The sequence below is a fragment of the Pteropus alecto genome, unplaced genomic scaffold (assembly GCF_000325575.1).
Source record: "Pteropus alecto unplaced genomic scaffold, ASM32557v1 scaffold164, whole genome shotgun sequence".
NCBI lineage: Eukaryota > Metazoa > Chordata > Mammalia > Chiroptera > Pteropodidae > Pteropus > Pteropus alecto.
The window spans coordinates 7688384-7703889 of NW_006439568.1; the positions used below are offsets into that span (position 1 = coordinate 7688384).

Consider the following 15506-nt stretch of genomic DNA (forward strand, 5'->3'; position numbering starts at 1 on the left):
GTTCTGTTGTTGTTTACTTTGGTTCCCTGCCGCACTCATAGTGGTTGCATGTGTGTATTTCTCTAGCCTATTTAATTTTTTATTCATTTATTTATTTAAAGGGAATGATCACTGTGAAGTTTCTAGGAGAATCTGACATATACTCAGTCTAAAACAGTCCTGATCCCTGTCCCTAGCAACCTTCTTGGCCTCTGTCGCCTAGCAACCTTCAGTACACAATTCCTAATTTCAATCTGGTCTTTAATTTTACTTCTTACATTTCAACCACAGTTGTCAAATTCCATCGGTTGGGAAGAAGGCATTCTGTGCCAGATATTTATCCACTTAGGTCTAGAAGGAGAGCTATGGCAGCGTCCATCAAAGGAGCACTAAACACACTCTCAAACATTCTAGCTCTCCTATCCACTAACTTGCCTGTTGGGTTTTAATCTAAGCAATGCTCACTTCCTCTGCTTGCACGTTCCCTTTTCTGTAAGCTTTCTGTGAAAAGTATTATTCCCATTAGCACCTTGTTAAACCAGTAGCATTTCCTTTAGCTTGAGTTTCTCCTTTGCAGCCTCTCCTCCCCCGCCCCCCCCACAAAAGAGGACTGGGAAGTAGACTGAAGAGAAACGATAATCTTATAAAAATTTATGTTTGCATTATTCAAGGCCTTAACTAATGATGCTTGGCTGCCCCTTATGTTGCTTCTATAGAGCAGAGATGCCAAAATTATCAGTGCGTCTGTGTGTTTTACCCTGTAGGGCAGCAGTTCTCAATCAAACTTCTTCCATGAACTTTTAAAGTAAATCCTTTGTAACAACTCCCTTACTTTCCTGTGCATATATTTTACCTATATATTTACTTTTAAAACGTCAACACTTCAGCATAACTATACTATGAAAGAGAAAGAAATGGAAAGTAATTTATAATAAAATAAGCTTCACTAGAAGACATAACGAAGTAGTGATATAGCTGCTTTATGTACAATAGCCATAAACAGGTATTAGGAATAAAGCATCATTGGGGCTCAAAACCATGATCAGTGTTGGCTTTGGTGCTGAGCTTTTCTGAAATGGTGAACAAATCTTACTAAAGTTTTAAACAAAACAAAGTACAACCTTCTATCAAATTTTATGTTGTCGAATTTTGAAAAATTAAGTATGTATAAAAAGCATGTGAAAAACACTTGGTGTCTACATAAAATGGAATTAGAATCTAGGCTCAGATAATGATAAGTTTTTTACTTAGATCACTTATGTCAGTTGACATTTGAAAGTGTGAGGGCCATGAGCTTCTTCTCGATCATTCAGGATACCTAGCAGCTCACTGTCATCATGACAACAGAAATCCCCCACAAATTTCCAGAATTTCTAGAGGATAGCATCACCCCTGTGGTAAACAACAAATGAGCTCTTTGTAAATATAGATTTCCATCATCTTCACATTTGTACCCTCCAAGCCTCCACAGTGCCTGACGGTAAATGTACGTTTGCCGAGTCAAAGGAGCTATGGCGAGATTTGCTGGCGTGTTGTGAATTCTACCAGCAATTTCCATGGATGCTCTAACAGAACTTAACTTACTGCCAGAGATTTAACATTCTAACGTTGGCTTTGATCTCTTTCAAGAAGAAATAGAACACCTCCCCACTTGACCAATATTTACACAGTCTTTTGTATATTTTTGTTCCGAGGTTCATGATTCCATTCTTAAGCAAGCCACAACAATGAACTAGAGTCACGTACTGCCCCTTAGAGGTGCTACCTAAGCCCAGCTGAATGCACATCTGACCTTCCCATCAAGTGTTCATTTTCGGTTTGATGCATTCTTTGTGTAATATGTATCAATGGAGATGTCCAGTTGGCATTGGGATTCAAAAAAGTTTGGAGCTCAGGAGAAGCCTGGGCTGGGTCATCAGCATAGAGCGGGTTTCTGAAGCCACAAGGAAGGATGACTTCACATGGCAAAGCACATTTCTGATACCGATAGTCTGGTAAACAAAATGCAAATATGAACAATAATAGCAGCCATGTTTAGAAAAGAAAACAAAAATCAAAATAAAACTAGCAACCCACAATAGCAGGAACTAGTGAATCGGAAATCCTAGCAACATCTGTAAACTATCTATGCAAGAAGAAAGAGTGAGGTATGGCCAACTTGAAATAGATTCAAGGACAGTATTTTTATGTGACATGTAATTAGTTTTTGGAACTCACTACCACAGAATATTTTGGGGTAACTAGCATAGAATGTCTAAAAAAAGAATTCTTTTAGACAGTTGTAAGGGATAAGAATAGTGTGACAACACATTAGGTAAGAAGCTGCGTGGTACCCGCTCCCTCTCACATTTACCTGGCTTCTCTAAATTAATGTTCCAGAGGCCAGAAGAGTCGACAGACACACTAAAATGGTTTCTACCAACTACAAGGTGACATAACTTCCCAGGTGCTTGGGTAGATTTTTTTTCACCCCAATTTCACAGAAGCACCTGACTCAGCCTGTCCATAAACGGATAGAAGATATGGAAGGAAATGCAACGTCATTCCTGAAGCTCTTCCAAAAAAAGTCATGTGCTTCTAATGGGATTGATTTATTACTTTCTTACTGTGATTTAAAAAAAATATTTGCCGAAAATTATGGTTTTAATACTGTGAAAACATTGTTTAATTTCCTTGAAGCATTCTCTATGAAAATAAAAACAACAGCCTCAGGATTTTCACTTCAATTTAGTCTGTACCTTGGAAGCATTTTCTACAAGTGCCTCTTAAATAATCAACTCTAAAGTAGAAGAATAGGTGTCAAGATGAATTTAGATTTAAAACAAGACAGTAATTCATCTAAGCTTTGTGACTGCCTCTGGTAAATCGATTTTCTTCTCAGGTCTTTGATCCCCAAACCTCAATTCCCTTGCCACATGGCGATGTTACTTTCTGGTTCTTAAGTGGGCACGCCATGGCGGGTAGTCATGTCCCAAGCCTGTAGCTTCCTTGGCAAAGGTCGGTCTTTACCTTAAGTGAACCTGTCCACTGTTCTTATGCATCTTGTAAGACTTTCTTTTATTCTTAGAAAATATAGATATCAGGACCCTATTCTTTAGAAAGTTCACCCTACTATCAATTGGTGCCAACACCACCACCAAAAAATAAAATGTGATTCAGGAATTCAGTTGTGGAACGTAGGTAGTGACAAGAAGACCCCTGCAACAGCAGATATGAGGCCAGAGATCTAATTTGTCAGTTTTGCCGTAGACTCTAACGTCTATTCAGTGACTCCAGCCGTCTGGGTCTTAATTGACTCATCTCTAAAAGGCGGGCGTTAGACGGGGTGTCGTGAGGAAGGTCTGCTTCGATGTTAAGCTTTTGTCATTACAAAAACAAATTTAAAAAAAAAATCGATCATACTGTATACTATTTAATACTCCAACATGCAAAAAATTAGGCTTTTAAAATAAATATTTAAATGTTTAAATATTTATTTAAATTTAATATTAATATTAAAGTCTTAGAATAAATATTTAAATCAAACCTACTTAGGCCTAGAGAAATGCTTTTTTGTTTTAATCTATGTTTTGCAGTTGTCAAAGTTTCTTCTGCCCAACTGGTTTCACGCAAAAGAAATTCCATTTAAAAAAAAAAAAAAACATTCTGTTTAAGCCAATGACATCACAAGAGGAAGCAGCTTTTGAAACGTCACCTACTTTTAAGTAGTGAGAACTGTTTTAGGATCAGAGATTTTTTTTTTTCTACACCAAAAACTATCTTCCCATTCTGAAACAAATCCTCAGCTTTAGTTAATATGCATAGATGTCATTAATATGCCTATGTTTTATATTCCATTTCGTTAAAGGCCAGGTCCAAGACCCTCCCAGGACTTATCTCAGGACTTCCTAAAGAGGTATAATCACGGTCACTAGCAATCCCCTTATTCTCGTTGAGCAGAATTTTCTTTGAATTTGTATTCACAAGGAAGTGCTTGACAATCGGCATACCTCTCTTTCAAATAAATGTCAAAGCTTCAGGCGGAATAAGCACGGCAATGAGTAGGTCGGCATGACCATTAAACACCTCATTTGAACACTCTGCTAGTGATAGACAGAACCCTCTGCTCCACACAGTTTCCTTTCTCTCTTTTTAATACCAAGTAAAAAGAGAAAAATCAACTAGACAGTGCTCAAAGAAATGTCAAATAAAAAGTATGGTGTTTATTGAATGATGACGTAGTTGTTAGAGCTGTTTGTAGACTGTTTGAAGTTCTCTTCTCTTTCAGAAACTTGGTAAGATTGGACTTCCTAGCCTCCTGAGGAAGAGGGGTGGGGTGGTGAGAATAGTTCTGATCAATAAGTCGCTTCCAAATTAGAGCACTTAATTGCCAATATATGACCACCGACATTTTTTTTTCTATTTCCCTCCTGCAAAACAAGCCCCCTCCTGCAAAACAAGCCATCTATGGTCCAGATATTAGCTGCTATATCATCCTAGGTCATGGAGAGAGGACAATGCTAACAGCCTTCAGTGGACCCACTAGGAATGTAACATGGGTGAAAAATAAACCTTTGTTTTTAAGCCATCGAGATTTCAAAGTTGTTGGTTAGTACAGCATAAAACCCAGCCAGTCCTGACTGATAGAGTAGCCAAACCCCAGTCATATCTCTGATCACTGAGAGGCAGTAACTGCAAAGAACACTTAAAAATCACAAGTGACTACAATCTTTGGCTTTAGAATACTGATCTAAACTCTTTTTTCGTCAAAGGTATTGTTAGAAGGATTCATGAGCACGGACCTCTTCCGACGCTGAAAATTCAAAATTTAGGGAACAGATTACTTAAGAGATTAGCTGGGCTACAGATGAGAAGGTGAGCAGACACTGAACAGGAAACTCTAAATCAAACACTTGTTCCTTGAGAGTGAGCAAACAGGAGCCGTGCTTTTTCTTTTTATCTCTTCCAACTGAACCTGTTGTGGAAGTTCACTCATCTTCATCTTTCATCAGAACAACTTCTAACTATTTAAGCTAAGCTAAAGGGAGGAAATCATAAAAGAGAAAGACACTATTCTTAGAATATGTCTCATATATGAAAGCCACACACAACATTTCACTTAATTTTCACAAAAATCTTACCATGCAGAGATTAGTGTCTATTTTACAGATGAGAATACTGAGATTCAGAGAAATTAAGTAATTTTTCCTAAGGTTACATAGCTGAGAACTTTTTTTCTGTCCTATAGGAGCTTAGATCTAGTAACTGAGTCCTGTGAAAAATACTCATAAATCAGAGCTAAGCCTGTGTGGGTGTCTTCAACCCAGAGTCCTCTTTGCTGATCGGGTTAAGAATGCCCCCGGGGTCACCATTTTTTGTTTGTTTGTTTCGTTTTGAAATTAAATGCCTGAGCCCCATTATTGGTCATGAGTTCTAAGCCCAAATGCCTTAAGGAACAGAGCAGAGACGAACGCTTATGTTTTTAGTACCTTATTAGAAAGTGCAATTCTAGGGAAGCAAGAGTGAGGGAAAGAATAAGGCAGAAAAAGAGTGGAAATTCAAGGGGGTGCATTACTGAGAAGCCGCTGCTTCGCGTAAAGTGTGGCTGATTGTTCAATCTCACAGGATCTCTTCCAGAGAGGTTGTATGAACTAACGGCATTTTAGGACAGGAGAGGGAGAAGAATTTATTCATTAAGATTGACAGATGATAGACAGACAGACAGGCAGACAGACAATGAAAGAATGTCCAGCCTATAGAAAAGTTTTCTAAGAGTTTATTTGAGCCAAGATTTTGAGGACGCAGTGGAAGCAAAATCTCAAAAGACTGAGAAAATGCTCCAGAAAATGGCAGTTTTGCATTTCCTTTTATGCATTAAGAATCAAAGGAGAAAACACAAGAAAGATACATGAAATCTATTGGTGGACGATTACAGAAGTCGAGGTGGGAGAGAAAACAAAGTGGAGGAAGGGTGATCTCTAGGACCGGATAAAAAGCAAAATGGAGAAACTCATCTTTTACGTTGGTGGGTACAGGATAGCTAAGTAATATTTCCGGCACATAGAGATGGTATGTGGGGAACAAGATAACAATGAGGCATTCCGTAGTCTTGTGCTATGGTATCTGCAGTTGTGCCTTCAAGGGGTTTAGAAAAGAGACGTTTCAAAAGTATGTTATCCTAGATGCATAAGAACAGTGGGCAGGGCTCACTTAAGGTAAAGACTGACTTTTGCTAAGGAAGCTGTACGCCTGGGACGTGACTACCCGCCATGGCCTGCTCACTTAGGAATTTATGATCAGACCATCCTGTGTGGTTACTTTTGGTCACTCGGTTTGTCAGGCCTGCCATGTGGCACCCCCGAACTTGTCAGGGCTATTACATAGCCCCCTTTTTTGTTCACGATAGATAGATGGATGGATAGACAGACAAAAAAATAGATCCTATTGAATTTTACAGGTGCTGTAGTTCATCATTTATATGCCTACCTCCTTCAAGAGACTGCAAGTCTCCGGAGGGAAGAGTCAGTTGTTAAAGGCTCAGATTCAAACAGGAGTGATTTTAATCCCACCTTGAATGTGTACTAGCCCTGTATGTAGCCTTTGACAAGTCACTCAGCTCCTCTGAGAATCGGTTTCTTCTACAAAATGGGGATTATCCTATCTCCTCAAAGGTGGTTGGAGAGGATGGATGATAATAGCATGTGAAGAAAGGGTTTGGAATAAAGCCTCCTATATAATAATAATATAATATACCAAGCTATTATTATTTACCATACTACTGGGGCTTCTAATACGGTGTTTCACATGTTGTAGGCACACAGTAAATATCTACATGTTTAATTCAGATGCTGTTTTATTCCATTTCTACTCCTAGTTTCTATTCCACTTCATAACCACCATAGCTTTCCTTTTAACTTTCTCTCACCAGTTTCCCTTAACCATACATTCACTGGGCTTCAATCCAGGTAATTAGCAACCAAAAGAGATTCATAAGATGATGTACTATCTTCAAAGGCATGTACTATAGAAATAAAATGGAATTTAAAAATTGATGTTCAAAACTATCAACATACTAAATGTGCTGCCAATTCTGAGCCTAAAATGCCAGGGACTATAGACGGAAAAATTTGAAGTAATGATATCACCTTTGTGCTTGTCAAGTGGGCCCAAATGGACATAATTATAAGGAAAATAGCAACCGTCCCTGCTGTTGAGTTGGAAATTTTCAGAACTGGTGTTATATCTCAAATCTGGTGACTAACAAAAGCCTGAGAGAAGAAATATTAAGATCTAGGAGCCAAAATATATGAGATTTCAACATACCTTTCTTGGAAGGTTTTAAGTGTTTACTTGTATTACAAGTTCTTTTTCTGAGAGATTTTTTCCCCTTTTATTTATTAATCTGTCAAGTGTTAATTGTCTGTAACACTCCTCTGAAGAACCAAAAGCATCATAAACAAATCTGTCCTGACAATTCTGGTTGATTCCAAACATAAACTAACTACTGCTAATTAATTTATAAGCCTTCAAACAACTAAAGGAAAATTCTGAAGGGGAAAAAAAATCACATTTAAAGTTAAGTTTTACTTGGAGACAGTTCTTCAGCCCCAAGGGAAGCAAAATAGTGTAGAATTTGGCCCAGTGATTCATCTAATAAATCATAATTGCTTGTGTTTTCTTTCCCCTTTTTGCCTAGCAAAAGCTACTGGCAACAAATCACTTTGGTATAGATGAACAGATTTAATTCATTTGCTCTCATTTCCTACCTAAAGACATAATCTTCAGCCAAACAACTGGCTATTGTGAAAATTATTAAGCAGCAGTTGACACGCAGGTGGGGAACTGGAGGCTTCAGATAAACCTCTCAAGTGAGCAACCTGCTTTTTTCACACATTCACCTTTAAAATGGAAGCTAAATACAAATGGAACAGTACATGCGAAATGAAAGACACTTTAAAAAAAAAACAACTTCCTTTAGGCGAATTCTGTCTTCACTACCATTTTGCACGGGAGAGAACTGCAGATTTTGTGCTTGTTCTTGCAAATTTATCCTTTACATGGTGGATATTTATCCGCATCTATATAATCATCAATAATCCTAATTACACACAGTAGTTATTCGCTATATGTATCTGAACGGAATAAAATTAAATTAGATGTAATGAATACTTGCTATGTGTAAGATACCATGCTGTCCATTTAAGGAGTATGGAGACTAATACTTTTTTATCTGGGACCTCTGAACAAACCCATGGAACTTCCTTGATACATTTGACCTAGACCAAGAGATGAATACTAGTTGAGCAGACACTGAAACTGATTTTTCAAACATGCCAGAGACACATTTTCTGGAGACAATGAAGAATGGGGTAGATCATCAACTTATGGCACATTTTAGGTGTGTTACATCCTACTGGACGAGAAACTTCAAAATATCTCCAGAAATAAATTTGATTCAAAATGTCTCCCATTTCCCATGTGCTGTGTAATTAGCATATGTAACAATGCCTCCTACTTGCCTGGAACCTCATTCTTTACCAAGTTTATTTGTATGCCTTTACTCATTTGAAATTAACAATTGCACAGGGAAAAGTAAAATAAGAATTATTCTCATTTTAGGGTTAAGATAGTGGCCCAGGATAACTAACCAGGTGGCCTGAGCTGGGACCCCTGGCATGCATATTCTAAATGTAGGCTCCCAGCTGAAAGTGCTGTTGTTGATTTTCATCGATCTAATTAATTGCCATGCTATACACTTCTTAGAACTGATTATTCATTATCCAGTCAGCATTCATTTTGAGTCTCTGTGATATCTCTACTTTTTTTAGCCTTCTCTTTTTCATTCCATCTTACAAATGCTTATGAGTCTCAAGGATTAATATTTGTGTCTTTTTTTTGCGTATATACAGTGTCCTTGGGTAATGCCATCTGATCTCTCTGCTTCTAGACCCATTTACGTGTTTATAACCCTGATGGCTGTATCCTTATCTGTATTTCTGTCCTGAATTCCCACTACATATATCCAATCGTTTACTAGATATCATCGTTTGATTCTCATGGATAGAAGATGTTCCAAACTAAATTCATTGCCTTTCTCCATAACTCTTCTTCTGTCAGTAATTAATGGCAACACCACATAACTAATTGTTAGAATTCATGGGCATGTTCTTCACTTGTTCTTTCTAGTACCCACTTCCCACGCAATCAGCCAACGTATCATCTCTATCGCTCTCTCTCCTCCATTACGAGGGTCTCACTTCAGCCCCTTCTCATTTCTGATCTGTTTCTCTGTTGTCTTTTCTTGATTCTCTTTCCCCTCTCTTCTGCAACCAGTTGTTTTGCGGCGATTTATGAGTATTTTACATCAGGCTGGGCTTTTAGATGAATGTTCCTATGAAACTTATTCAATTCCATTGCTTAGCAGTATTTCCAGGGCATAGTAACTGTTTCAATAAGTGTTTACTGAATGAATGAATAGATGAATTACTTAAGAAATGGAGGAAAATGAAAAGGAGCTACTACACTATAAGACTAAGAAAAGCAAACGAACTAACCTCCGCGGGAAAATAGATTCTTTTGATAAGCTTTATAATTCATACTACAAGAAAACTCATCATGATATATATGTCCTGAGTATTCCTTTCTTGGCCAAGACAAACTATAAAATGGCATGGCTTCCAAACTGACCAGAAGTTTACCTAACTCTGGATAGTCCTCAAATAGTTCTCTGTGGCAAAGATCATGACGAAGGATCACAAAAGGAACTCCCAAACAAAGTAGTTATTTCAAGCGTTGTGTGGGCTCTTTTTAATGAATTTTCCATGAACAGAAACCCAGCGGGTCACTCATCGTTCTGCATACCAAAGAGCAAGCTCAGTAGAATGGGACTGGCTGCACTGCCTAATGCAAGAATAAACTCGCTGGAGGAGGTGTATTCTTTCTTTGTCTTCTAAGAAGAAGTTTTCGCCAGTAGAATGCTATAGTCAGATCACTTGTCATCTGAGAAATGTCCATCTCAGTAGCTTTGGACAAGAGCTAGTCTTAGCAAAAGAAGGAAAAGTCAGTGTCCATTCATCTGGACTGTGGGAAGGCTTTGGCTGATCTTTTAACTCTATGCTCTTGAGTCTGAATGAAAAATTAGCACTTCGGGGCTTACTTTTGTACTCTGCATGAAGGCTATGGCATAAGCGAGAGCATTTGGTAAATGTTAAAGGATTTGGGCAAAAAACAGTATTCTATGGCACAGGCTCTGGGTTTGAATTCTGCTCCACTAATTATTGTGACCTGGGATGGTTAATTACTCATTCCGAGACTCGTTTTTGTAGCTGGTAGAGACTTGACGATGATAATAAAACATCCTAAAGTATGTACAAGCCAATGTCTACAGATTAATTTTAGTTCACTGCCTTGCACAGTATAGAGATTTAATGTGTGTGTGTTACAATGACCTACACGAAACAAAATTCGTATTGCCATCTTCGTATTGCCTGTTTTTGCTGCCTGCACATAGCATTATCATGTCATCCTACTTTGTAAATATGGAGAATTTTCATTAGAAATTTTATGTGGTTGAGATTAAGAATTAGGTGATCAACTGAAAAATCAGTTAAAGCTTTTAATAATAAAAAATTATACACATACATCTTAAATATTTTCTTTTGACTGAAAACATTGAAATAAGCATTTATTCACCTGTGTATTGAGATCTGGTCCAGGCTTTTCTTGGAATCTGTGTTTGCTAACTAGAGTCCTATGCTGCCTTTCTTACAAAAGCCTTACCTATAATGTATTGCCCATTCATTTAGGTTTCAGAACTTAAAGACATTTCTGAAACAAATTGATTATGTAATCCTTCTAGATGTTTACCTCGTTTTGTTTTCATAACTGACTCAACTACTCCAAATTTACAGTAGATTTTTGTTGTAGCGTATCCTTGCCAAGTCATCCCCAGAGCATTCCATTTACTTTTTATACAAAAATAATTCTTTTTTCACACTCGTGCTTATTGGTTTACATACTAGTCAATCGAATTACCTAACAATAGAACTAAAGCATATATAGAAACATATATACGATGAGCATAAGCAGATTCAGCACCAGACAAACAACTCACTTTTGTTAAGCATGTGACTCCACTGGTAAGAGTAGACAGGAGGTGGCATAATAGAGGAGAAGGCAGAGCTGAGAATTCAGGCTGCCGGCGCATCCTCAGTTTTACTGAGGAAATGGAAGGCATGGGTGAATCTGAAAAGTGGAGAATGGTTAAGAGAGTTCTGCAGTGAAAAGGGGTTTTGTAAATAAAGCAGTAGAGCAAGATGCAGGAAGGGGGTTAGAACAAAGTGTGTTTCCAAGTTCATTGGCTAATTAAGCTCTGTCAAACCACAGAATATGACAATACCAGAGCTAGAAAATGCTTTGGAGAACAACTAAATTCAACCTACCCACCACCTTCACCCACTACCATCATCTGCTAACCTTTGATAGATGAGGAAAGATATTTGGGTTTGAAACAGAAACTTCTTTAACATTGTCCAAATTAAAAATGGAGGGTGAGAAGAACACAGTTATTGGAGATGGAGCCTTTCAAGAGGCATGGTGGGTTTGAGACTACTTCCTGGACTGGTGAGAAGCACTAGATTGGAGTTTGTTTGGATTCCCTTTAGCACAGTGGTCTACACCAAAGATGAACAGATGGGAATGGGAGGAGGAAGAAAGAAAAAATGGAGAGAAAATTCCATCGAATTTTTTTAAAAGTCAAGCATGAAACACCAAAAAACAGAGTGGCCTCTTCTTCAAAAAAGTACTTCATGCTTCTGCAAACACACCTATGCTCACATCTTAGCTTTTGCAGATGCTCATCAGTGGTTATGCATTTTACACAGGAAAAATTTTTTTGAACTCTTATTAGATTTTAACTATTATCAACTGGCAAAGGAAATAGAGCCAACATTAAGATGACCTGTTTTCCCGTGGCATCTTTTTCATCGCTTTTCCAGGAAATGCAAAGGAAGTAAGAGAGGGGACCGATCAAGAGTTCTATTAATCTTGTCCATCCTCTGTACAATGACTAGTTTCAGAAATTCTATGTGGGAATTGGGGCTAACCAGAGATGGTGACCTAGACATCCAGTTTTGGCCACACGGAGTTCTGCCTTTTACCAAAGTGGAAAATTTTCAAATAAAACAGAGAGGCCCAATGGAACTTGCTGAAAACAAGTCTGCAGTTCCTCAAGGCTTTCTGATTTTTAAAAATATATATGACAATTCCATGCAGTGGCCTTGGAGAAATTACCTTCACTAACATAACTGCTCTCTAATCTTTAAGCCAACCTTGTCTGTTTATTTTCCTCCATGGATTTCTTTTACCTCAACTTCTCTGTATTTTGAAGAAATGGCAATAAAGTTCTAAAGCATGGCCATGTCTAATAGCCTAGAAAAATACAAATCAATTCAGCATTCTTGGTCTGATCTTATATTTGAGTGGCTCCGTCTAGTCAGGAACACAGACACCGTCTGTGGGGTTTTCTATCCCATCAGCATCAGTTCTTGGTAAGGAAGAAGAGAGTCAGCACTGATGAATGAGAAGGCTTAACTGAACCAAAGCGAAATGGGAAAGGGGGAATGATGGGAAGTCGGACAGAGCGGGGGATGGACAGGGTGGGGCTCACTCAGCAGTAGCATACGAGACAAAGACTTCCCTCTGGACCTTTGGGCCAGGCCTCTTGAAGGTAACAAAACCTTCGAAGTTGAACAGCAAGAGAAAAGAGCATTTCTTATTGATTTCCTTGTCTTTTCAAGTCGCACCAGGAAAACTTCATTTCCTAGCATTGAGGATTTTAGAAATATCTAAATATTTCTAAATATTTAGATCCACCACACAGGGGGCTTTGAATGATGTAGCATAATACATTCAAATGACCAAGAAGCAACTTCGTCTTGCTTTGTTTCCTTCAAAACACCGATTGTTATTTGTAATCATTTATTTCTTCGCGTCTCTGCTGTCTGTTGCCTCACTAGACTGTAAGCCCTTTGCAGGAAAGAACCATCTTTGTTTTGTGCACCACTCTATGCTGAGTCCCTTCCGTGATGCCTGGTCTACAGCAGGTACTCGATAAATGTATGTTGAATGAATAGATTCCACTTATTTCTGAAAAATCTTCAGCAAAACAGAACTTTCACCTAATCCTGGCCCACTTCCTTCCCCTAATGTCAACCGACTTTGACTGAGCCAATAAGAAACCCCAGGAAGACACGAGAACATATTTCCCCCAGAAATCCTCAGGTTATGGGGGTGTCTTGAAAAGACCACCAAAGCACTGTATTCTGTTTTGTTGATTAGGACTCCTTTACATCGTGGCACTCTGAAAATTGCTCTTGGTTAAAAGGTCCAGGGCCCTACGTGAGATATTTGGTTCATTTTCTTCTGGTTCATCAGGTCATATAGCAGGCCCAGTTAGCCCTGACATTTGTTTTCCAATAAGAAGTGAATAAAATTACTTAGATTAAAATGTCCAAGTACTTATGAAAAAAGCCATTCTTTACTTTTGTCACTCTTAATTCCCAAGGCTGTGCTGTTTCCTTAGCTTGGTATGCATTTCCCAGGTCAAGGGGTTTCTGTGAAATTTCCTGAATTCTGCAGACTTTGGAAACATTTATTGTGTTTGGCTTGACACCTCTCTCAAGCCTGAAAATAGTCAGTGTTGATCCCTTTACCAAAAACAAATAATAAAAACCAAATAAACCACCTCCTGCACACACACAAAAAACACTGTTTCTTCTGAGTGTGTCTTTCCTGTGATTAGTGTGAAAAGCTACTTCAATGCTCCCTAGAAGACCCTTTGAGATCTAGAATACGAGATGGAATACCCAGGTGAAGTTGCCCACCCAAGCAGGACCCTTGCCTGCAAAACCCTCTTTCTTTTGCTTCATAGAATTCTTCCTGCAATGTGTGTGGAAACTCCAAAAACTCTGCCTGCTCCCTGAAGTTTTTCCCAGTTATCCTGAAGAGAGGTGGTCATTTAATATTCTAGACATCGTTGACCTATGAGAGTCAAGACTGGATCACTTGATGTTCGGGAGGAAACATCGGTCTTAAAATTCTAGGACTCTTTGCAGCGTATTGCAAGCTCATGGGGACAGGGATTGTGTCCCACTCACCAGCATATCCCTGGTATAGTCCTGGTCAGCATTCAACACATATCTGTGAAATGAATGAAGGATCAGGGTGACTGCTGATGTAACCATACGATCTTCACACATCGCCAGCTCTTTGCTTCACTGTGTGTTTGGAACCATTACATCTTAGAATGGTTGAACTAACAGAGAGATGTCATCTAGTCCTAAACATGGCTCCTGTGTCCTCCCCGTTTAAATATTGTACTCTCTCCACCTTCACCTCCACGTTTCCAATTTCTTTCTCTGCCTCATTTTTTTTTTTAACACCACTTCTAACATAACTTATCTGTAGTTTGTTACTTATTTTCTTACTCCCCCAATTGGATTTAAACTCCACGAGAGCAGGGTTTCTTGCCTGTTTTATTCACTGCTTTATCCCAATGGCCCAGAACAGAGCTCGGCACATATAAAGGCTCAATAACTATTTGTTGAGTGAATAAAAGAATAACTATTGAATATGGACTCCATACATCAGAATCACTGCAAGAGTTTTTCTCAAATCCCAGCCCCAATTCCATACCTGCGAAATCAGAATGTTTAGGGATGCGGATACCAAGCATCTACATTTTTGTCAAGGAATCTGATATAGTTGTTCTGAAAACCACTTGTTCACACAATTCAATCATCTAGAGATAAATGAAGTCCAAGGAGATCACGTGGGTCATTTAGTGGTGCATCTAACTGTAGTAAATTTTATTCTAATGAGCTTTTTACCCCTGTCATCTATAGGCTGAATTTACTTGATAGGTGTGCTGCCATCATTATCTTGGTCTTTGAGATTAAGCTAACAGAGGCAAGAACTATGGCCCCTGAACTTACTTAGTGGTGCAGCTCAGTAGGCAGGAAGGTCATGAGGCTTCAGATAGTAAAAGATTCTAAGTCTAATGATGCCTTTGCACAGAAGAACCACCCTATTTCCACGCTAACATGCCTCTATTTCCCTTTCTTCTAGTTCTTGGACATCTCTATTAAATGGACCACCCAGGAAACATTTCCTCCAAAGTACCTACATTATGACCCAGAAACCTCTCGTCAGCTAATGTGTGACAAATGTCCTCCTGGCACCTACCTAAAACAACACTGTACGGCAAGGCGGAAGACCATGTGTGCCCCTTGTCCCGACAAGTACTACACGGACACCTGGCACACCAGCGACGAGTGTCTGTACTGCAACTTAGTGTGCAAGGAGCTGCAGTACGTGAAGCGGGAGTGCAACCGCACCCAGAACCTCGTGTGCGCATGTGAGGAAGGGCGCTACCTCGAGGTGGAGTTCTGCCTGAAGCACAGGAGCTGTCCCCCTGGATCCGGAGTGCTGCAAGCCGGTACGTGTCAGCTTTCAACTCGCGGCCAAATCAATTAGCATTGTACAAAGTC

The 15506-nt window shown here is 38.9% G+C and overlaps 1 protein-coding gene across 1 annotated transcript in view; it reads left to right on the forward strand.

Annotated features, from left to right (window-relative positions):
- The window catches only part of TNFRSF11B (TNF receptor superfamily member 11b), a 27742-nt gene that overhangs the window by 3401 nt on the left and 8835 nt on the right, over positions 1-15506 (forward strand). Inside the window, exon 2 of the mRNA XM_006916596.3 lies at positions 15085-15454. Within this exon, the coding sequence (XP_006916658.1) occupies positions 15085-15454 (370 nt within the window). The remainder of the gene's footprint in view (positions 1-15084; positions 15455-15506) is intronic.